Here is a 25,847-nt window from a genome sequence, read left to right on the forward strand (position 1 = left end):
ACATATCCCAACGAACATAGTTGATAAAAGGGATATGTAGATATTATCAAGGAACATTTGAACCCTGGTTTAATCAAATAAAAAAATATCATCACACAGTAGCCCAGATTTCACGGTAAGAAATTATGGTAAAATCAAAATAAACAAATCCATATTATTAACTAATTATCTAAAAATTAATAAAATCATGGAATTTGATTGGTATTTTATATCTAGTATAGATCATTTAATTAGTTGTATAAGTTTCGCTAAAATGTTCTCTAAATTTTATTGTAATTTTGTATTATATCATATTCGGATGACAGAAGAAAGTAAGAATTCAAAGCTTCTCCACATCACAAAGTCATCATATTTGGGACCAATATGATGACTATTGCACCACAGATATTTTAAAGAAAAATGATAGTCAATTTCAATGTTATTTCTATTTTATACTTGTCTATATTTATAATATTATAATTGCATAAAAAAATATGGATAAACATATTAAACATTTATAGATTTTTTTAAAAGTTTGTAAACGAAGGACTTGTATTATCTGAAAAGAAGCTAGTTATAGCTATAAGGAAAATTGAATTCCTTGGAGTAGAAATAAATAAATCGTGAATAATTCTTCAAAAACGCATTGTGCAAAAGTACAAAATTTTCCAATAAGACTCAAAACAAGAAAAAACTCCAAAAATTTCTTTGGATTTTTTAAATTTATTACAATGTTCATCAAGAATCTAGCAAAACAAAGAAAAATGTTTAGTCTATTACTGAAGAAAGATGCAAGATTCGTATGGACAGAAGAACATACTAAGGGACTTAGCCAACTAAAAGAGATTGTCAAAAATCTTCCGAAAATGGCTATTCATCATGATGGAGATAATATGGTATTATACACATATGATAGTGGTCATTGGTGGGTTGCACTTCTTACGAAGCTCACACTAGAAGGTAAACAACCATGCAGATACTATAGTGGACTATTCGCGGATGCAGAAGGCATACGATCACATATCAACGAAAATGAATTTTATGCAGTACAAAAGACTTTTGAAAAATGACTATTATTTTTACTTACTAATAAATTTATCATGAAAGTTGATAATACACATGTTAAAACATCGTCGAAAAATAAAATTGAACCTAAACTTAAGAAAACTAGATAATTAAGATGACAAGTTTAAGTCAAAATTATATATTTGATATTGTTATGATTAAATCTCAGAAAATATTCTTGCAGATTTTCTAATAAGAGGTAAACAACACTAATGTTGATTTCACCATGAAAATGTATAGGCATTTGAGGGAACACCTTGAGATGCTTCAAAACGAGTTCAACAAGCTTGTCTTAAATGTAGAAGTTGCGGGTAGACTACAACATGTTGATAAAAGTATTGTCTCTAATCGAATTACATGTTGTTTGCAGGCTTACACTCAATTGTGGTTTGTATTGCAAAAGTATATCCTTCGAGCTATTGAGAAACCATTGGTTTCTCAAAAAAAGAGTTTAGAGTACATGACTCTATATTTGGAGTAGGGGATTCAGGTACTTATAGCACAATTGTTAAGTCAGATCATTTTTAGATTATTCGGTCCAAGCAGAAGTTAAGGCTCCATATCCTTATCGTGAATCATCAAGTTAACCTTTCACCTTGGCGTCTGAAGAGGGAGATATCAACCTTAGACATCAAACTAATAAGGGTAGATCTAAAGTTGAAACTAATGAGTTTACAATTTCTCCAAATCAGATATATCAAAAAAATTGGGGAAAAATTAAAAACCAGAGTAAGAATTAATCCGGCTACTGGACATGTGGATGTATCAAGAAAATATCCAAGAAATTTGGATGAAACCTAATTCTCATCCCAAAGACGTCAATATATGGTATGCCTTTGGAGTTTTTCTTCGATCTATACCACATCATCAAGTTTTCCAGAAAGATCTTAACTACCAAGATGGACTCAGGAAGTTGTACATGAAACAAGGGCGGATAACAACTATTTGTCAGGAGGAGATATTTTGGAGCTATACTTCTTTATTATAACACCAAAACCGCTGGGAAATACTCACACGAGGCTTTCTATTTCATCAAGCTCAAGAAGCCAGATATGAATGTAAATTAATCATGATCCTCCAGTAAATGAAACATCTTTTTTTGCTTCACTTACTGAAGATGACATCTCTACCAAAAAAACATGAGGATTATGTGTTTGTCTCAGAGAGATGGACAAAGTCACGTTTCCATTTAAATTTTATCAAAATTAGTTAATTGATATTTCATGTTAAATAAATGACATAAAAAACTACATGATTTGCAGAAGATATATTTGAAAAGAAAAGAAATTTTCGGTGGAATAACAAGTGGTCGGGAGCAAAGAGACTCGTCGAAAATTTTGTAATATGGCTCACATTGAAAGATGTTCAGATAAGAATTTCCCAGAATGCTCAAACCAGAAATTACCAGAACTCAAGAAAGATTTTAGACCAATATCTGACCAAAAAGTTTCTTACGGAGATAAGTCCAAGTGAGGTACCACACAAAAAGCATTTTCCTCAGAGATCTCAAAAACGAAAGATTAATGTGATAAGTAACCGAACCACCACAAAAATACATGATCATTAACCAATGAAAGAAAAAACCACCCACTACAAGATGTCGGCAACAATTGGAAAGCAATAATGAAATAAATTATAAGTTCGAATTTCAAATACAAAAGAGGCTTTTATAAGTACCAAGACGTAAGAAAGTTGGGAGTATCGGTCATTTCTTCAATTTTTTTTCAAATAAATATTGTAATATTTTATTTCAATTTATGTGTACCGTATTTTCAGCTACAATTAATAGCTAAACAGGTTATTTTGTCCTCTACAAGAGGTTGTTAATATAATAATATTTAGTATGTCTAAATAAAATCAACATACTTTAGTCCTTATCATGTTATGCTTATGTCAAATAAAATATATTACTTTACGTCTTGAGGTTGAATACGAAATAAAGTTATGCTAGTTATTGTTGAAGGAATCTGTGACAGAAACTATCGGTTGACGCCGAGTGGCTAGACTGTAAGGAGAAGTCTGTAAAATTCGACTGACACGACCGAGCGACTCTCGTTCGTAGTAATCAATTGCCAAGATTATTTATTTCATTATATCAAGCCATCTCCAGTCGGACTCTATTTTTCACCTTACCGGGCGTTGCACTGTTACGGTGTTTTTGTAAATAAGTTTATATGTTAAAGACATATATGGTAAAACATCATCGTTACTTTAAATGGAATTATAGTTTTTCACTTGTTGCTCATATCAAACCGGTTTATATAATGAACAATGATGATTAAAAAATTTAATAATTATCAACTTACCATCATTCCAGTAACCAGAGTGTACACATACTTATATTGCATCCTTTTAATTCCAGGAAGAACGTGCAAGAAACGAAACCTTCGGGCTAAGATTACTCGAACATAGAACGATTTCCTAAAATTTGTCTATAACTGTTGGTGGGTGTCAAATGGAATCTCTACAGAAATTGATTTATAGAGAATGTTCCTCAGAAATTTCAGGAGATTGTCCAGTCTCACTGTCAATAAGACATGCGAGGATTTTGTGCAAGCAGATAGAACCAAGTAAGGTTATCCCTGCATTTTCATCCTTGTTTGACTTAAATCGATTTTAGTCTCCGAAGCCCATCTGCAGGAATGGATCCAGCAGGGGCATCTCCAAGACCAACAAAAATTATCTTTTATGGCATTTTTCTAGTACCTAAAATTTGCCGCTCCAAAAAATTTTTTGACTTGTTCCTTCATCTCAATGTTTTGGCTCTGCCACTGTCCATCTTGATGGGGTTCCTGTTAGAATTTTGGCAATGGATAGTCGCAGCCTTTCAGAGATGGTGTGGTACCCATATCTGATTGTGGCTTCGATAATGGGGCAATTTCTAGGTGGAAACATCAACTTGTGGAATGTTTAATCCCTATGCCCTGAACTGGCATGAGTGGAAGGAGAGTTAAAAGTGAATTTCTAATGCATTTGGATAGTTCAACCTCCTCAGAGTCGCAAAGAAACAGAACCATATACAATTTTTCATTAAAAAAACACGACTACATGAAAGCTTAATAATGCCTAATTTCAAGATCGTGAGAAACAGCAGCAGGATCAACAGAATATAATTGAAGACCGAGTCCATTCGGATCATGTTTGGTATCCAATGGTGTTCATAGTTCAAAAGGTGGCATGTCACCATTACTACCCGGGTTTTTCTCCAGCACCAATTTTAGATTCTTTGAATGAGGCAGTTTTTTCCTTGGTTCTGATGCCCGCTTGATAATTTCCTACAACATCGATATGGTTTTTTAACATCAGCATATTTGCATTCTAGCTATATCAAGAAAATTCATAATTATACCTTCAGCAGGTGATGTCTTCATGAAAAATAATTTTCAGAAAGTAGTGAAAACAGGTTGACTGATGTTACGTTCAAAAGAAATGGAGTACCATTTAATTTCTTCAATTAAATACATGCGAACATATATCATAGTGCAAGAAGGTAAACAAAAGGGATAAACATTGGTTCATTACCAGAGCTAAAACCATGGTAGACATCCTCTTTGTCAGATGATCTCCCTTGCAACTCCCTCAGTATAGAAATTGCCACATCGTTCTCATTAACACAAGGCATTTGGTTTTCTCCAGTGGAGGGTCTGACTGCCAAATTAGAAGTATATGCTGTAGACCAAGATCCTCCATTTGATCCAGCCAAAGTCATTATAACATCTGCCTGATGTATACCACAGAGAATGCGACGGATTTTCAGAGATAATGTCCGGTTATTATATATGATATCAAACAATAATTTGTTAGTGTTGCCTATTATTGTACATAACCTTTCATGAGCTTGAGTTTTAGAAAAAATGATTTCTGACACGATATCAGAATGAAAAAGTAGCAAGTTCAAAACTTTTGACAAGCAACCCTTGTATATATTTCTTTGGATTGACCATCTATGATTATTTTTTGACATGCATTGTATAAGACCTATCCGTCTGGATATTGATTTCAAATCTATGTTCCTCAATCTATACCTTACATTTCGCTAGTGTCAAATATAAAACAATAGTTAAGATCCTCTCCCATAAGCTCGAGCTTCTAAGAAAAGCGGTTTCAAAAAAAATTCTGATGATATAGCACTAAAAGAGCTCAATGTTTACAAGCTATTGAGGAATGTGTATACTCCTATTTCAAGGAGGAGGAGAGAGAACTTATAATTGCTTCAGATAAAATCACATTGATTAGAGGTGTCAGTTGTCAAGTGTATCCAAGTAAATATTAGCACTAACCAGTCTAATTTTCCATCAAAGAGCACTAGAATTATAGACAATATTCGTAATAACTTCTAAAAGATGTAGAAAAAACCTTATTTGGATGAATATTGTCAAAAACGTGCGCTTGACCACCATAAAATATAGTCATCTGACGACCAGCAGACTCGGTTGCGCGTTGGCTGCCATAAAGTAATAGAGATTGAACAATCAAAATTCATTTAGACTCAGAGTTGATACTCAAGAATGCTATCAAATACAACACACGTCACCCAAATCAACCTGGGAGAAATAGAAGACTCTGGTTCAGATACACAAATCCCAGACTTTTGTTCACCCCTACGTACGAGCACACCCGAAGGCTGTCTCCCTGAGATACCTCCGATTGTATTAGTTGAGCTCAAAATTCCTGAACCTTTTATTCCAGTTCTAGATCCTTCATCGGCAGCTGTCTGCGATACAACAGAAGTACCCACATTTGTGTCTCTAATCTTACTAGAGAGTGTCTGGTATCCAAATGGTGCAACCTGACCAGAACGTGGAGGATATTGCAACCCCGATCCAAGATTCCCCGGTATAGCTCTATCCCACTTGGGATTGTTAGCATCAGTTCTCCCACCATGGGATGACTGCGATATAAATGAGGATGGAATGGGCCTCAATTGATGTGTGCCAAAGGTATCCTCATCGTGTGGTTGCCTAGGCTGTTCTCCCCCCGAATATCGCATGATCTGAGCTTGAAAAGAAATTCGATGTGAGATTAGTAGATTACGTTGTGCTAAAGTAATTCAGCCAGCAAAAGGCATCAGAATCTTAAGCACTATTTTTCAGGGGTCGATAAGAGCTAATCTTCAAGAGAGACAATTGAAACTATAAAGGGAATAAATAAGAAAGAGCACACCTTTGTCAAAACAGGATTATCTTGTGAATCTGGTTGTCCTTGTGGCAATTTATCTCTTGACGACACCATAAAGGAGTCAGAGTTACTTCGCTTGTTTCCACTGAATCTGTAGCTAGTTTCAGGCCCCATAAGTTCGCCTCTTGATCCATAGAAAGGTATACCCTCCAAATGACTATTTACATGTCTCTCTGTCATGATTGGTGTAAAAAACTTTGAAACCATTAATTTCTCAAGGATCCATCAAGTCATCACAATAATCTCGAAATCATAACAATACTAATTGCCAACAATACATAGTAAGCTGCCTACTTAAATTATCTTCAACAAATGTCAACTGCTATCGTGCGATAAACTTTTGCTCAAAAAATATAATATAATGTACACATGTTTCACTTTAGCAGTCTTCTCTGAAACTGTAGAAATAAATCAATAACCTTTTCACGAAACTCTACTATGCCTAGCAGCTTCATTTCGAATTTTTTATATGTACACAAGATAACAGTATCAAGAGAACTAATCCATCAATGACCTCACACACAGAGCTACTCCGTTGCCAAAAGTACCAACCTTCCAATCCACCGAAATAGCTTTGTGTGAGTAAAGAACTCGAGAATCAACTTTTATGCAAATTCAAACTTATAGGGCTAAATATGCAGAATAAATTAAAATCCTTAGTTGCCAAATCCCTGAAGATTCGAGGTCACTCCATCATTTGAAAATAAAAATCTAGAGCACTCACTCTCACACAGTTAAAATTATATCAATTGAACTACTCAAATACTAAATGTCCAGAAATAAAAGGAATCAAAGACAAGCCCGCTACTCAACAAACACAACAGTTACAAGATACTACAATAAATAAAACAAAGTAAAAATAGGTATTTAATGGTTTCTTCCTACCAGAGGCCTGCTCGGAAGTAGCCGACACCGAGAAATCCGGAGGCGGCCGGGTTCCCACACCGGTCGTAGACACTTGATGTTTGCCCTTGTTACCAAGAAAGTCATGAAAAGTGGCGGATTTCACTTCAGTATCACCGCCAGCACTAATATTACCATTTGCTTCCGTGTTCTTACTATTGCTCGGAGCATGAGCCATAAAACACAAACAACAACAATAAATAGAAAAAAGATCACATAAACAGCAAAAAATGAGAAAATTATACGACTCCAAAATCACCCCTTTTGAATCACAAACCAATTTTCCATCCCCCAACAAAAAAAAAATTGTTTGTGGCCGTTGGCTTAAGGGGTTTCAAGAAGGTAAAGTTAGAATCTTTAGTATGAAACGCAGAAAATAAACACTCAAGTGGGAGCACGATTATCAGAAAAAGACAACTGTGAATCACAATTGTCTTTTGCTAGTGGGAAGAAAGGAAAAAGCCTTGTCTTTTATGAGGCATTTACAGATAACAAACGTGCTTTCTTGTCAATATTATTGATATATAAAACTAATATTGTTATTTCCAGAGTTACCTTAAAGATTTATCATTGTGTATTAATAAAAATACAAATATGATTGATTCGTCGTTATCACGGATAAAAATCTGTAAGATCGTTTCACAAAAAACATATTGATCATGAATATAGAATTTCGCGTGCTTGTTGGGTCAATTTTGTTTTCGCATAAAAAATATTATGATCGTTAATACATGAGAAACATAGTGATGAAAAGATATCATGACATGAATATAAAACAGTGACTACGTCCCTGGCGTTGCCACACTACGACCCCTTTTTCCATATGATGTGATCTGGTAATTTGTTTACATTATCAACAAAATAGTGCTTTTGTAGAAGAGATAAAAGATTAGTACTTTAGGCAAGAAGTTTTTTAATACACACTCGGGAGTACAGTTCCATCAATATGGTGTACAAATTACGTGTGTTGAACTTCTCGTTATTGAAGGTAGTTTAAAGATCTCTCAAATGCACAACTTATCGATTCATCAAGTTACATCAGACTCTCTTCTAGCAGTGTAAACAGTCACAAGGTCAGAAGAGAATCTCAGTTATGTTAGGTTCATAGCTACAGATATAAAAATTTTATTGGACTCTCAAAGTAACATTACTTTTAGTCATATTAGATAATCGGCAAATGCCATTGCCCATTCAATTGATGCTTTTACTATTTCATCCTCGTCTCACTTCGTGTGGGAGATTGAGGATTTTCCTCTTTGGTTAATTCATCTTGTAACAAAAAACATCTTAATTTTTCAATAAATTACAAGATTTGACCGTCAAAAAAATATGGTGTACAAATTTAATATAATGAGCATATTTCAAAAAAAAGATTTACTATGCAAAATATATATATTTTTTACAAAAATTGTTATTAAAGCAAGGGGATGCACATAACACAAACATGCATACTTGCAATGTTTTTGAAATCACGAACCGGCCATTGGTCCAATCTATACTCATTCGATTAACCATTTTAACGGTTAAACCAGTCAGAATCAGTCAAAATTGTCAAGAACCGGTGAAAAATCGGTATGACCGGTGAAAAACTTTTTAATTTTTTTAAAATTTATTTATTTTCTTATATATTTTTTTAAAATTTTATTTTTAGATATATATATAATAATTTAGCTTTTGAACTTTGCTAAAAGTGTTATTTTAGTATTATTAAGCTTACTTTGATTTATTTTTTTGCATGAAAGTATAGATATTAATATATTTGATTATATGTACGATTGTTTTCATTTTGAACTCTCATAAATATATATATTTATTATTTATATACATATTTAATATTTTAAAATTTAAAACATATTTTTATTATATTATATTATTATTTTATATAATATTATAATTTTCCGATCTAATCGTCTTACTAAACGATCCAATAAGTTGAACCGCTTCTATAAAATAAACCAGTTTAGTTACTCTTGAACATTGCATACTTGTACTCCGCCGATAAGTAAACATCGTATTTATTAACATGTAGACTACCGCATCCACAATTTACTGATAATTGTACGGACCACAATGACCCCAATCCCTTTTTTATTAATACAATTTGCTTCCTCACATTGAACGTTGGAAAATATCAATTTTCATAATTAATATTTTTTAAAAATAAATTTTTTCTCCCAATATTCTGAAATTATTTGGGTGTTGCATTTTGCATTTAAATTTTTGGATATGTGGAAAGTAATAGGCATCACACACTGAAAATATGTTCGTAAATTAAATTCCAGGTCACGTCCCTAACAGACTAGAGAGTAGGACATCGTATAATATATATTATTATATAATCAAACAATGCAATTTTTTCTCATGTCATTTTCCATTTTTCAGATGTCAAACTTAACGTGCGTGGTCTTAGTCTTCGACTTCAATGGCATTAATGTTCCGCACAATCTCCAACAAGAGTAGATGTGTTGTACGACCACCAATAGATTCAATGTTTGTGTACTGTTTTCTCGCATCTAAGACGCAGTGAAAGTTTTAAATTTTTAATTTCGACACGTTCGAAACTTTCTTTGGGTGTCATATGTTATTTAAACATCCATAGGGTGTTTAGATTGTATACACGTGCGTTCTAAACGATGGAATTCAAATCAATCTGGGATTAGTGGAGATTATCCTTCTTGTATCTCATTTCGAACGAATATCTGCTTTTTTATCGTCAAATTAGGTCCATGATCAGATATTTTGTTTCTTATTTGGATTATACTAATAATCACAAACAATTTTGCGTTGAAACTGGAACGTCCGAATTTTCAAAATCCGGAGTCCGTGCAGTGTCGGAGAGACGCGGCGGTGAGAGAAAGTGTTGGCCGAAATTTTTCTCAAAAATTCCTTGAGGTGGCCGAAACTTTGCTTGGAAGGGGGAAGATTTTGGTGAAATTTTGTGCTTGTTATTGTGTGCGAAAACTTTTATTTCATATGACCCTCAATGAAATATTTATAAAGATTGATTTCTAGTTACATTAGGAATCTTGGAGTCCTTCTTCCATCAGGATTTCTAATCCTCGTCTTACCAAGACTCTTAATTTTCATTAAATAAATTATCATATTATTAATATATCGTATATTTATCAACTCTGGTAATGCATGATATATTAATAATATATATACACATTTTTATATCTCCATATAAAATGTATATATAAACATCAATATATTTACACATGCAATTTTAATATACGCATAAATATATTAATTAAATTACATAACAATTATTCAATTTATCAAATTAAATTAGCAGTTAATAAATTCTGGACCCCTCCAGAATATTTTATGATAATTTGTATATATTAGTAGTCATTACTACTAGTACTATCATTAAATCAGTAGATTCTAAATTCACTAATTAAATGATTTTGAACTTATCATAATCACGATCAACGATCCAACAGCGCCGATGTGTAAAGATACAAATCTTGTTCATATAATGAAAATATAAAATTTTGAATATCAAAATTTTCACTTACCATATTGAGTAGCTGCTAGTTTAGTGAACTCATTCACCAAAACAGACAGTTTCATTCTCTTTCATCATAGCTAACTTCCATTTTTTTCATATTATGGCAACTTATAAACTTCTTTATAATCATCATGTTCGATCTCCATCAAACTATAGTCGTCAAATTCAACTCCTTGAACTTCGAATTTCTCAACGGGAACACAGAGTCTGATATGTTTGTGACCCTCAATGGTTCAGTGATACAGCTAGTTGTGGGTTTATATCTTCTTATGATTTAGAATAACATTTATTCTTATTCAGATTTATCCTAATTAGCCTCATTCTTTTCATCAATTCCTTGATCAAGAATGTCAGAGCTCATTTCTGATTGTACCCATCGGATCATGGTAAGAACGTCTAGTAGCATCACCTCATGATCCCCTAGGTAACGCTGATAGTGCTTGCAAAAACCTTAAATCATGGTTAGCGTACAGTACGATCCCTTCAACTCATATATCCCGATCGAATCTACAACAATTGGTATATCTAGAGTAGCATATGAATTCGATAACGATGTGGTTTATCTTTGAGTAGTAATAGTGACATGGTATATGCAACTGAGGAAACACATTCCAAAATGCACATGTCTTACTCTGGTCAGAGATTCTTCGTTCTATTAACTCATCAGATAACATATCAAAGTGTATGCTAGTACGCGTAGTCCTTACATTATCTCGGGTCAAGGGACTAATAGTGTACAACCATAATCACGGATCATTCCACTTTATAAGTGAGAATCATTTGGACATTCCGATGGAGATTTGTTCAGTGCATCATCATATAATCACTCATCTGTATGAATGGATATCTCCATGTCCTTACTAATGAAACATGGTGTTTACATCACAGATGTTAGTATCGTGCTCAAGCGATCTTGATCCTTATTTTAGGTGACTGATTCGATTAAGAACCTGTTTAGAATATACAATACACTTCCCAATGAATTTCATTATATTACGTTACGAAGAAGACCGGAGACAATAGTGTCTCCATTCATTCGACAAAAGGTGACGATTAACAATATGGGGTCAACAATAATTCGATATACACTGCCAAAATGCTGACGAATCAAGCCACAAAATAAGATGAAACACAATACTCATATAAACCATGGCTTGAACGGGTAGAATTTTCCACTCGAGTCGCAGTAGCATTGAGTCAGAATTGCTCCAGGGTCGTCCATCGAGCAAATAGTCTCCAGCGAGCGGGTCGAACACCGCCCACAAATATGCCAGCAAATGACATCCAGACTAGCATAGCGGGCAATTTTATGTTGGGTTCGAATCATTTTCAATCCATCATCACTTGATACAAATAAGTTAACCAGAATCCTTCAACCCCGAGTTCTGTAATATTGTGGGTATCTTCAGGCGTCTTTGATCCCCCGTAGCACTTTGTTAACCTACTAGACATTTAGTTACAAGAACTAAACTTCTGTCAAGTTATCTTTCCCTTCAACCTCATCCATCGACCGTCATGAATCGATTGTCAGAGATGAAAAAGAGAATTTGAGGTGAGAGACGGTCTAATGCATTTTGGTTGAAGAAACTTATTTTAAAAAAATGAACCAAAATTTCAAAAAAATTATAGATGAAACGCAACAATCTCCCCCTCATTTGACCTTATGTTGCTGTTGGATTTGAAGAAGCAATTGGACCACGTGTTGGGAAGAATTTGAAATCCACGAAAATGATCTAAAAAATAACTAATTTGAATTTGAAATTCATTGTTAAGTGAATTTACCTAAACAAACTAATGGATTTGTTATTATAAATTTGAAATCTCTGTCTTCAAATTCATCCATCCAAATGCAACCTAAAGTTCCATCCACATTGATGATGGCATTGTCAACGCTTTCCAAGCTGTCTAGGATCTTTGCTTGTCTTCAGGACTCCAGCCATTGCCTTGGCCTTCTGTAATATACATGTTCTTCTTTCACGAGAAGAAACCCTTTGTCTAGCACGTGTATCAGGTAACTTTGTCGAGTGAGGTATTGATGAAATCAGATCATGGAGTTTCTGTGCCTTATCAGGCATTCCCCGTTTCGTTAGTTCATTGCTCATTCTTTGATATGTGAGACACTGAGAATGATGCCTCGCGAATCATGTCCTCAAACTCGGCAACAGCATCATCAAAACGACGAAATTTGCACAGCAAGTGGATCAGCATGGTGCTAGCAGACAAGTCCAAGTCACAACCCTTTGATCTCATACCTGTAATAATCTGTATAATGATTCACAAAAATGAGAGAAAACAGACTTTTTGAATGTAAATCAATTGTTTTGGCAACGGAAAGCATTAATAATCATGCTGCACAAAGATGTACCAAAACTTTGGCACAAAGTTTCAGCTGATGCGTGTGCGGATTCACCTGAAAGTAAATTAATATGACTTCAGCATCTAAATTTAATTATAACAGCATAACAAAAAGAAAACTGATTAGTTTATCACCAACTCTACAGACTATTTATTACAACATTATCGTGATTGATAAATGACACTTAGGCATCACTAATTTCCAATATCAAATCAGCCTGAGAACTCTTTATTTTAAACCATAATATGACTGGAAAAGAAAGTAACAGTATACATCAGATAATTTCACACAACAGCATTCAACAAAATGACAAACTTATTTCAAAAAAATGAAGCATATTTCAAAAATTTTATAGATGAAACGTAACAATCTCCCCCTCATTTGACCTTATGTAGCGGTTGGATTTGAAGAAGTATTTGGGCCACGTGTTGGGAAGAATTTGAAATCCACAAAATTGATCCAAAAAATAACTAATTTGAATTTGAAATTCAATGTTAAGTAAATTTACCTAAACAAACTAATGGATTTGATATTATGGATTTGAAATCCCTATCTTCGAATTCATCCATCCAAATGCAACCTAAAGTTCTATGCACATTGATGACGGCATTGTCAGTGCTTTCCATGCTTTCTACGATCTTTGCTCGTCTTCAGGATCCCAGCCATTGCCTCGGCCTTCTGCAATATACATGTTCTTCTTTCACGAGAAGAAACCCTTTGTCTAGTACGTGTATCAGGTAACTTTGTCGAGTGAGGTACTGATGACATCAGGTCATGGAGTTTCTGTGCCTTATCAGGCATTCCCCGTCTCTTTAGTTCATTGCTCATTCTTTGATATGTGAGATACTGAGGAATGATGCCTCGGCGAATCATGTCCTCAAACTCGGCAATAGCATCATCAAAACAACGCAATTTGCACAGCAAGTGGATCAGCATAGTACTAGCAGACAAGTCCAAATCACAACCCTTTGATCTCATATCTGTAATAATCTGCATTGCTAGGTCCAGTTCCTGCTCCTTACACAGCATTTTCACCAGTAGGTGATACGTGAGGCGATCTGGCTCGTATCCAAGTCCAATCATTTTGGTATAAAGAGTTAAACCGTCTTTTAGTTTCCTGCATTTCGAGAAGTACCTAAAAAAATAGTTATAAGACGTCAAAGTCGGCACACATTTCTTATTTAACATCGTTTGAAGTATCCTGCATGCGGCTACCAGATCCCCAGCCTTACAGAAACCCTTCACTAGCGAATTATAGGTTGAAATTGTGGGACCTGATTCCAAAATTGAAAACCTTTCTAGCATACTCAGTGCCTCTTCAAACCTGCCTTCTTCTCCTAAGGCATCAATTATCGGATTATATACAATCGCATTTGGTTCAACACCTTCCATTTTCATTTCATCAATTAAATTCATTGCCATGTCAGGTCGGCGCATTCTGCATAATCCTTCAATCAAGGTCCCATAGCTTACTACAGTTGGTTTGATATTCTCTTTTTTCATATGCTCCCACAGCCGCTCAGCATGTTTAAGCTTTCGTAATCGAAACCACCCATTTAATAACATATTATATATTCTAATAGATGGTGACCAGCTTGGATTTTCCACCTTGTACTTATCAATATACTCTGAGGCCACTCTAACTTGTCCCTCTTTGCACAAAGAATCTAGTAGAATCTCCAACAAATTCTTTTCAGAGTTCAACTGACAGGAGATACCCAAAGTTGATGCGTATTTAAAAGCTCGAATTGCACCAAAAGGATTACCTGTATACCCATCAGATATTAATAAAGGATTCATAGTTCCATACAGACCAAACGACATACCTAATTTACAAGAAAAATTAGAATATTTCTTTGCAGATTCTCAGTATTTTACGGATGCGAAAACTGACACATTTTTGTGAAATCAATTTAACAAGTAGCCAGCTTTCTAATGCAAACTCCATGTCGTGATGATATTCAATAAACAAGAATTATCCTACATTAAAACGTTCACAACAGACCCAATTAAAACATAATACAACACACATCTTTAGCACAACAATCCGATACTCTTAAGGTTGTGTTTGGACTGATCGATTTGATTTTATAAATAATTTGAAATGTAGATCTCAAATGACACCAACACTAGAAATTCTTAAATTGATATATACAGCGAGTTTAATCCATCCAAATCAAGGGACTTGAAATCATATATCTGAAATAATCATGTGAAATTTATCCAAATGCACCATAAGTGATAAATTCAAGTAAAATCAACTTTTCGTGTAGCCAATTAATCCTACGCAAAAGACATATAAAAATAGTTTACTTAGTAGAACAAGATACTTCTCTCACACTCCCACGTATCACAGCATCTAAAGAAAAATCACACAAAACGGCTTGCTACTGAAAATAAATTCAGACTCGAGATAACAGAGAATTACATGTCTACTTAATCACTGAAACCAGTAACTGGAGGTGAAATAACGCAAGGCAAAAAGGCATACGTAGTGAATACATTTCGAATAACAAAACATATATACCTGAACGCGCATGTCTCCTGATCATGATAGCAAAGGTGTCAAAATCCGGCCTTTCTCTCACGTCCCCGTCTACCTGATCAAGAATCAAGCGCCAAGCTGAATCGAATTCTCGTCCCTTACCAAGGGAATTAATCACGGCATTGAAAACAGGATTAGAGAACTGATAATCGGGTTGCTTTTTGGCCCATTGAAAGAGGGTGAACAGGGGCTTGGGAGAGGAATCAAAATGGTTGAAAATATCCAGCAAAAGATTCGGGCGCCAATTGATTCGGGATGCAGTTAAGGCCTCTTCCAGGGCAGGACCAGGGTGGATAGATGGATTTGAAAGCAAACTGGAGATGCGGGCGAAGTCTGAGGAGCTTGGGTTTTGATGAGATTGTGGTGTCAGTGGAGGGTGGGTTGGGTTTAAGGGAGGAGGAAGGGGGCGGATGGGGATTGAGAAGGTGAGTTGGTCGGATTCGAATCTCCGATGGAGGGCGTTGCCTTTATCGAGGATTGAGCGGCGGCGGTAAGAGGGAGGAAGACGGTTCATAGGGGGAAAATGAGGAAAACGGGATTCGTGCAAGTGTTTATTAAAAACAAGAGAGTGAATGTACCTTTTTATCCTTTTTTAAAATTTGTTTAAAAATTAATTTATTTTATTAGTGTATATAAATTTTTATTTTAATTTTATTATAAATAAAATTTATAATTTAATTAAATAAAAAACTTACACGACCCAGTCTCACTCAACTCAATCCAATCCACATTTCACTCAATTCCTTCCCAATCTTCACAAAATATCTTCTTCGTCTCAATCCTACTTACCAAATCTGGTTTCTGACTAACAATGAGTTTACAAGGTAGTTTTCTGCAAGAGATTGAAAGAGAGAATCACGTATTGGTAAGAAATTAACTTTTTATTTTGAATTTTATTGCGTCGAACTCGACCCATGAATTCGATTGATGCGATCGACCAATCGACGCAGGAGAGTGTAAAGAGCCTCGACCCACCTGGGTTGAGCTCTTCAAACTTGGGTCGAGCTCGACCCACACTCTGCCAATACAAAAGCTCGACGCAGCTAGACCCACGTGGTCGAGGACTCGACACAATTTTTTTAAATGAACACTATTTAATTTTAGATTTTGACAACTAATAACATTTTTGTTTTTTGCAGATTTACTACCTCACTAAACTTGGAAGGAATCAATTCTTTGAATGTAAGTTAATTTTAGGATCAAAATCCATTGAGATTTATAAGAAGATTGCATCATTTTTGAATGAGAAAGAAATAGAATATTTTGTCTAGTATACACAATTCGGTAATTTAATTATGTGCTAAGGATTATAAATATTCGAATCAATTGTTATGGTTTTTGATGAGTAGACAAACTTATGACAGTGGATGTAATGAATTTTAGATGATATATCGTAAACAATCTTTACGGTTTTCATTGTTAGAGTATTGTTTGCTAACGAGGCTAAATTGTTCAAATTTTTATCCTGAGATACATGAGGAAGACGAATTTAGGCATTTTGGTAGAAGAACAATATAGGTTTAGGGGATTTCATAGCTAGTCTTTTGTTCGCGACATGTGTATTGAGTAGACAAAGAAAAAATAAAAATGATAGAGCGGATTTAGAATGAATTACATTAGTTAATAACTTTGATAGTTTTATTAACTATCCATGAGGTACAATAGCTTTCGAAGAAGCACTTTATAGACTTGGAAAAGATATCGAAAGCAAGTTCAGAAGCTATGAAAATTTGGTCGCACGGCATGGGAATGATCCAAATTTCAGTGGGTGCGGTAGCTTCCATATAAGTGGATATATTCATCCTTTACAGGTAACTTAATATTGTTCATTATATGAAATATCATTGTTATTTTATATCATACAAATAAATGTGTTTATTTTTTGTGCTAGATTTTGGCCTATGAATATTTTCCAGCAATTGTTGAAGTGTTTGCTAGACTTCGGGAAGGTTCCAATGTACCGATACCTCGAATGTGTCATTGGTTGATTAGCAAAATGGAGTAAGAATCATTCCCCTTCCATGTCAGTCAATGGAGGAGACGGTTGATTCATGTGTGAAGGACCACCAGATGCCCGAGAAGATTTTCGGACTATATCTCGAGATGATCTGGAGTATGTATATGTGAATAGCCGGAGAAACTGTTGATCCTCATTATGTACATCCACTTCATCCTATGGGTCGCCTAATTGGTCTTGACTGCACACTACTTTAATACCCTGACTAATCAACTTTGTAATGCGATTGATTAACACATTATTAGAATCAACAAAATTGTCGGTCATATAATGCACATACAACAGCTCCTCTGTTGTGGGAATGAGCATCCCCAAAATATCATATATTAATCATTAACATTAAATATGCAAATTAGTTAACAGTTAACAAAACTGTATTAGATAACACAAAAAGTAAATAAAATGAATTTTTTTTGTTTACCTTGGTATATACATTTTTAAATGCTTTGTTCACGTTATCAATGATATACATCTATGCATAGAGATCATACATCTCTAGCAGATATGTGAAATTCGTTTGTCAAGTTTGGAGGATAAAGTTGCGACTATACGAAAGGATCAAACCGATATCATGAATCGATTGAAATATATGATGACAGATATCTCGAGTTTAAAGGATATGTTTGGGAGATTGCCTTCAGTGAGTGCCAATGTTGGTAAGTTTTATCGATATTTATATGATTTTTAATTGTTAATATGAAAAATGACAAAATTGTATATGTTTGGGAGATTGCCTTCAGTGAGTGCCAATGTTGGTAAGTTTTATCGATATTTATATGATTTTTAATTGTTAGTATGAAAAATGACAAAATTGTATGTATTATTCTCTCAGATTATGGCGAGACATCAAGGCGAACACATGAAAAGACTCCATTTATGAGAATGGATGAGGTGGATCCAAATACACCACTTCTGAGCGATCCATATTTGACTCGTGCTTTTGAGAAAAACTTTGGGTCATAAGTTAAGATTGTTCACAGTTGAGGAAAAGCCTATGACATATAAAAAACTACATCATCTTCTTATAAATGATATGATGTCTATGCCTTTCTAGAAGAGAGCTAGAATGTTCGCCAATAGATCGTGGGCTCGAGTAAGTGCTGAGATTAATTCTTGTATGGAAAATACAAGGATATCTGGGCTGTATTAGTCCTACGATAGAACGTGGTTTCTTGAATTGGGACACCTACTTGTTGGTTGAATGAGACAATAAGCTTTTTCTTATTTTCTTTTTTGTTCAGTACATTGAGATAATAATTAACATATTTCACTTTATCACTTTCAGCATACTGAAAAATGTTGTCGAGGGTTACTCCAATTACAAAGGGCGTACTCACATTTAATGTCACAGGACGTGTCATTGATGGACGTCGATTTTCATCAGCTGGTTTCGAGTGCTTTCAATGTGTGTGGACAGAATAATAAAGAATGTTTGATACCCTATATGAGAGCAGAAATTGGTGAGTGGCCAACTATTCCATAGAATCAAACCAAAATAATTTTGATACATTTCATCTTCCCGGACATTGGGTTTTGTTAAAAGTTTTGCCTAAAATTAAGAAGATCACGATCATGGATTCAAACCGTAGCGTAGATAGGTTGGGCAAGACATTACTTAAGCTTATTAACCCTTTGTCGCTTATGCTTCCACATATGTTGGATGTCAGTGGTGCTTCTGAAAGATGAAACATAGTTAGGCAGATAATTTTCCTACTCAAAAAATCAGGTTAAATTTTTTTATTTTAAAAATTATTATTTCATTATGGTTTAGTATATATCAATGTACATTTTATGTTAGTTTTTTATTACAGCGGTGAATGTGGAGTTTACTGTTTAGCGCCAGCAGCGTATACTATGTTCAGATATAATGCATATCAATTGAACGATGAGAAGATCGAGGAATTTATGCATTATCGTTGTTGTTGTTGTATTTGGGATAAATTACGGTCCTTGGATTAAAACAATTATATGATATTTTATATTGATTTTTAGTTGAATTTATGTTATCATTTAAGAAGTTTTGATTAGAGTTTTATAGTTTCAGTACATTCAATCTATTTTAAACAATGAAAACAATTCATTGGGTCGAGGATGGGGATATGTGGGTCGAGCCAGGGGTCGAGTGGGTCGATCCACACAAAATCTCATAGGCTCAACCCACACGACCCAAATTGGGTCGTGTGGGTCGGGCCTAAGAGATTTTGGGTCGAGCCAGACCATGGAGGTGGCTCAACCCCGTCACGAAGGCTCGACCCACGCTCAGTGTACAAGTAATATGGAGGCTCGACCCATCGAGATACATTAAACATTCAATTCGTTCATGTCGAGATACATTAAACATTCCCAGTCAATTGAACATGTAAATGTAATGAAATTTGTTATGAATATTTAGGTTCTATTGTTATGAAATTTGTTAAGAATTTTAGCGGAATTATGAATTTTGTTAAGAATTTTAGTCAAGTAAAAATTCAACTCTCATTGCTAGAGTAAATGATACATTCATCTACCATTGTTATGAATTTTTTTAACTAACATACTTAAATTATAATAAATAACTCATATTAAAATGTTTACACAAATAAATTTTTTTATATATATTTACATCCTAATTATATTTAAAATGAATGATATATTACAATATAATCAAAACTCAAAATCCCTCTACCCACTCAACCCAAATTGACCCAAACTCGACCCAAACCCTAAACCAAAACCCAAACACCACCACTCGACCCACTCGAACCAAAATAGATCCACTCACCACCCACTCGACCCAAACTTAAAAATCGATCGCAAACATGTTACAATCTTGTTCACTCGACCCACTCACCACCCACTCGACCCAAATTTAAAAATTCACCACAAACACATTACATATTAATAAAATCAAATCGATTGTCTTTAAATTCAAACAAATTACATATCATTCAACCCTATCTTCTACCAAATTCTCCAATTGATGAAAATATGTTCTGTTTTTTTTTTTCCACGTCTTCTCTTGATCACAGCTGGCAGTACTAACATATCATCAAGTGGCCACTCATTCTGATTCAGAACAGGATAAATGAGCTCAGAATATGCTAAGGACCATATCATAACAAAATAATATTCTGAGCACAAGGAATAAAAATTAACATCACAAAAGTAACTCGCTGCAATTGCATGAGAACATGAAATCTTGTCAATATCAAATTCTCTACAGGTACGTCTCTTCGATTCCAAATCCACAATGTCACTATTTGTAGCACTTCGAACATTGAACTCAAGATGGCCCAGCTCATAAACTTGATATCCCCGACCATTATTAAACTTTTCACGCAGAATCGATTCAACAGTTGGAGTGAAATTTGATGTTGATGCGACAGATGCATTTCAATACCTTGAAAACCAAGATGTAGTCAATGTCTGCAAAGAATTTAGTAGTGTAATGATTGAAAGTTGTCTTTCTTCACGCTATCTTGCATTTATAGATTCAACACCATTCGTTGTCATAATGTTATACTGAGATCTTGGGCTATATGCTCGAGTCCATCGATCCAATGAATCACTTTCATCCAAAACCTTTGCAGCATTAGGATATATTTTCTTAAACTTTTCGTACTCCACGTCAAAGTCGGTTCGCTTGTAAATTTTTGCTAAATGCATAAACATTTCTGTACAACCCTTCTTTTTGCAACGAATATTCATATTTTGTGACTATGATGGCAATGATGTGCACTTTTTTAAACATCGGCAACTGCAGCAATGATACCTGGATGTCTGTCTGAGATAATCACCAACTCATCCTCATCAACCACTACTTCCAAGAGCTTCGTCAAAAACCAACTCCATGAAGCAATGGATTTTACATCAACAACAGCACAAGCCAAAGGATATTGATGAAAATCTCCATCTTGTGCTGAGGCAACAAGTAAAGTAACATCGTACTTTCCTTTCAACCATGTATCATCAATAGATACGACTTTTCTCATGAATCTATATTCTCTTGCACATGCGCCATATGCTAAAAACAAATACTTGAATATATTATACTCATCTATTAATAAATCTGTTATACTACCTGGATTCATTCTCTTGACCATTTTCAAATATAAAGGCAGAGTAGCAAAACTTGTTTCAGGATCACCTCTGAAGATATCATGAGCAAGTTGTTTGCTTTTCAAATCTTTGTAATAGGTAATGTCAACCTCCTTAATCTGCATCTTTGTCATAATAGATTTTGGTTTAGGTGTTTTTTGTTGTCCTCGAAAGTTCTCTACCAATATATCACAAACAACAGATGAGCTTGCTTGTTGATTCTTTTTACGCATTCCTATCAAGTCACAATTGTGTGTGTTGCAGTATGTACGAATCACAAAATCTGTTGAGTCTTCATGTTTTGAAGTCCAAATTCTCCAGCTGCAATCTTTTTCTCACACAACCAACCGTATATATATTTGGGGAAGATTTGACACTTTCAAACTCAAAAGACGAGTTCAGAGAAATTTTGGATAACACTTTCTTCACTTCAGTCTTGCTTGAAAATCTCTGACCAATGAATAGGTTGGAACCATCGGTAGATGAATATGTATCATTATTAGCTTGAACATGAGTCTCAGTATCATGAGCTACACTAATGTGGTGGATGTAAGTTTGTTGCATGACATCATCATCATCCACATGCACTGCATCTACGTCATCCACATCATTTTCTCTGTTTCTCACATCATTCTCTTCCATATTTTCAGTTGAACATGAAGTATTTATATCTTCCAATACATCATTAATGGTACAATGGTCATTTGAGACAGAATTTCTATCAAAATAGTGATCATACAGATATGTTTTATTATCGACACAATCATGATCCAAATGAGCCATATTTAAATCCGCTGACATGATATTTTCACTTTCAACAATATCAAGAAAAACAATATTGAGTTCAAATTCGACATGAAGTACATGTTTTTCTTTTGCACATCCAAAATATAAGTATGCTTTCAAATCATTATCATCCTCAATATAAATTGGACGAATATTGTAATGCTTCACATCAGGAAGATAACTTAAATTCAATTTTTCTGTGCCGACTAGATTCATAATTCTCTATATCTCTATTTCTATATATTCTATAGAACAAATATCAGAATCCAAAGAAGTCGCTGCCAACTTACCACTCGACCATGAACGCCATTTAAATATATTATCTTCTTTAATTTCTCATTCCCGGTTGCACTCAAAGACAACAACGGTTGGAATAACCTACAAAACATAGATAAGACATATTCTTAGATCCAATATTATATTAGAGACAACACTACAAAAAAAGGCCTACGACAACGGTTTTTCACCGTTGTCATAGGTTTTTTAAACTGTTGTTAAAGTCCTTGTGGTTAAAGAGTGCGCTCAAAGACAACGGTTTTTATCCGTTGTTGTAGCTACAATTAGCGACGAAATTATGTAAAACCGTCGCTAATTAGCGACGGTTGGTTCATGATTTCCGTCGTTAATTTTTGCGACGGTGAATTCATGATTTCCGTCGCTGATATTTTCAGTAAAATAAAAAAATTACTTTTAATAATTTAATAAATCTAAAAAAACTTACAATTTGAATAGGCTAACAATATTCATGATCTTAACTAACACTTAAAAATTTACCAGAAAATTAAATCGAAAATAAAATCGTGTAAGAAGAAAAATTTTAAGTGTTGTGAAGTGGTAAAATCGTGTAAGAGAGAAAGTGTTGTGAAGTGGTGTGTGTTAAAATGGACCAAATGTGCGGATATTTATAGTCAAATTGAGACGATTTTTGGTTAAACCGTCGCTATTAACCCAAAACCGTCGCATGTTTAAAATTTACGACGATTTTTTTATAATTGTCGCTATATTTAGCGACGATTTTGCTAAAATCGTGGCCACAATTAGCGATGGTTTCAGAAAAACCGTCGCTAATTTAAAACATGCGACGATTTTACTTAAAACGTCACTATATAAAGCGACGGATTATATACCGTCGCTAAACTTAGCGACGATTTTAAGCAAAACCGTCGCTATTTTTAAATTAGCGATGGTTTTGCTGAAACCTTTGCTAAAATTTAGCGACGGTTTCAATACGTTCTTAAAATCACACCGGTTTTAGAAAACCATTGTCCATTGTCCAAAAAACACACTAATAGACAACGGTTCTATAAACTGTTGTCTTTGATCCTAAAAAACGCTCAAAGTTAACGGTTTTATAGAACCGTTGTCATTGACACTAAAAACCGTTGTCTTTGACCTCTAAAAGACAACGATTTTTATAAAACCGTTGTCTTTCGCTTAAAAAACGCATCTACGACAACGGTTTTCACTAAAATCGTTGTTAAAAAGCATACAACAACGGTTTTTACTAAAACCGTTGTCTTAGGTGCGTTGTTGTTTGGTATTTTTCTTGTAGTGCAAGATTATTTATTCAAAAAAATATGCTATGTGAAGCGTCATTGGAAAGAAATGAGTGCCTAGACGCTACAAACTAGCGCCGCAGCGCCTGAATTTGCGAAGTTCAAGCGCCTAGGTGCTAACTATACAGTGCCATAGCGCTACCTCAAAGATATCACAACATGCAACAATCGACCCATGAATTGCAACACATACACATGACTAGATCCATGAATTGCAAGCTAACATCACTCGACCAGAGCTCGACCCACTCTTCACACTTGGGTCGAAGTGTGAAGAGCCTGGGTCGAGTTCTTTTTTCACACCTGGGTCGTGGGTCGAGCTACTCGACCAGAGCTTAGCTCGACCCACTTTTGGTCGCAGTGTGAAGAGCTCGACCCAAGCTCTTCACACTTCGACCAAGAGTGGGTCGAGCTCTGGCCGAGTAGCTCGACCCAGGTGTGAAGAGCTCGACCCACCTGTGGGTCTAGAGTGATGGGACGAAATTTGCCTGAGATTTGGGTCGTGTCAAAACACATGCTCGACCCAGACGTGATCGACCAACATACGACCCACAAATCAGCACACACGACCATGCTCGACCCATACAAATTTGCACACTCGACCCCACATCAGCACACTCCATCCATCTCCTCGACCCACACATTTAGCACACTCAACCCATATTACCTTGCTCGACTATAAATATTCATGTTAACTTCGCCCAAAAAATTCTAACAAAAAAAAAACCAGAACTAAACTGAAACAATTCTAGTTACTACAACATAACATTACGAATATATACTTACTTTTTATACAAATTTTCAGTTGTTTTTTGATTATTTTGCTGTGAAGAACACAAAAATAACTAAAATGAAACCCTAAAATCCGAGACGAGATCATTACAAATATTTTTTTTAAAAAAAATTGAAATCTAACCAACTAATTAATGAGCTAATTAATGATATCACCTAACTAACAGGAGTCAACTCCTTTTCTTCGATTTAAAAAAGTAAAAATCCTTTTTGTTTTATAAAATTTTAAATGAATCATATATTTTTTATTGACCTCAGGTGGCACAATTTTATATTTAAACATTATAATTATTATCGATAAAACACGGTTAACTCTCTTCAAAGTGAGATTTACATTATTTTCTTGTGATAATTTACATATAGTTATTGAAATTTGTTGAAACATTTCATGTTCGCAATCTTGATTTTGATGTTAACAAAATTTGTTATCTTGTTACTAATGACGTACCTAAGTGCGCCAGAAGCTGAAACTGATCAGACTTCGAACTGATCAGTTACAAAGCCAAAACTGAAGCTATCGATATGCAAACTGAAAGTGCCAACTGATATATATTAAAAAATGAGACCCAATTAAAATAAACTACACGTGTGTGTATATATAAAACACTGTGCATTATATGACCAATATGAATTTCCGATCATAAATAATCTTGAAGATAGCAAGTTTAATCTGTTTAATTTGTAGGTGGCTACTATAAATTAATTTAGATGGATTATAAAATATACCTGAAGGACGACAAAACTATTAGATTGTGAAATTATTCGTAATTTAAACATAAATCTTACTTAGTTTCGCTTATATATCATAATTTAAAATTAGTTAACGATTAGATTAATAATCGATAAATGTTTTTTATAATTCATAAATATGTTTCCAGTTTTTTTAAAATTTTGATATTTTAATAAATGTTTATACCCCAACGTGCCCATATTAATGACAATTCTTTTATTATTTTTTTATATTCAATGAAAATAACTATTAATTTGTTGAAATTTCGAAATTGGAAAATATTATCTACGTAGTCTCGAACGAACACAACGTGTTATTTTCGAACATCAAGTTCAAATTGAACAGCTCG

At 34.4% G+C, this 25,847-nt stretch overlaps 2 protein-coding genes across 5 annotated transcripts; both read right to left on the reverse strand.

Annotated features, from left to right (window-relative positions):
* Nucleotides 1-3,994: 3,994 nt before the first annotated feature.
* On the reverse strand, nucleotides 3,995-7,597 carry LOC142543031 (protein TIFY 8-like). The gene is made up of 6 exons (XM_075649994.1): nucleotides 7,108-7,597; nucleotides 6,208-6,395; nucleotides 5,589-6,037; nucleotides 5,401-5,488; nucleotides 4,567-4,765; nucleotides 3,995-4,319 (listed from the first exon to the last, which is right to left on the reverse strand). Exons 1-6 carry the CDS (start codon nucleotides 7,301-7,303, stop codon nucleotides 4,234-4,236), a joined length of 1,206 nt encoding a protein of 401 aa, XP_075506109.1. The 5' UTR covers nucleotides 7,304-7,597; the 3' UTR covers nucleotides 3,995-4,233.
* A 4,119-nt stretch (nucleotides 7,598-11,716) lies between these two features.
* On the reverse strand, nucleotides 11,717-16,076 carry LOC142543032 (uncharacterized). Of its 4 annotated transcripts, XR_012819622.1 has the most exons (4): nucleotides 15,523-16,076; nucleotides 13,504-14,761; nucleotides 13,005-13,049; nucleotides 11,717-12,901 (listed from the first exon to the last, which is right to left on the reverse strand). XR_012819622.1 is itself a non-coding variant. In XM_075649995.1 (2 exons), the coding sequence occupies exons 1-2, from the start codon at nucleotides 16,052-16,054 to the stop codon at nucleotides 13,608-13,610; spliced, it is 1,686 nt and encodes a 561-aa protein (XP_075506110.1). In that variant the 5' UTR covers nucleotides 16,055-16,076; the 3' UTR covers nucleotides 13,084-13,607. The 4 variants fall into 4 exon arrangements, 1 of the variants encoding a protein (XP_075506110.1); XR_012819623.1 differs by lacking the exon at nucleotides 13,005-13,049; XR_012819621.1 differs by having other exon boundaries at nucleotides 11,717-13,049.
* Between the last annotated feature and the right edge of the window lie 9,771 nt (nucleotides 16,077-25,847).

Source organism: Primulina tabacum, chromosome 4 (assembly GCF_025594145.1).
Source record: "Primulina tabacum isolate GXHZ01 chromosome 4, ASM2559414v2, whole genome shotgun sequence".
Lineage (NCBI taxonomy): Eukaryota > Viridiplantae > Streptophyta > Magnoliopsida > Lamiales > Gesneriaceae > Primulina > Primulina tabacum.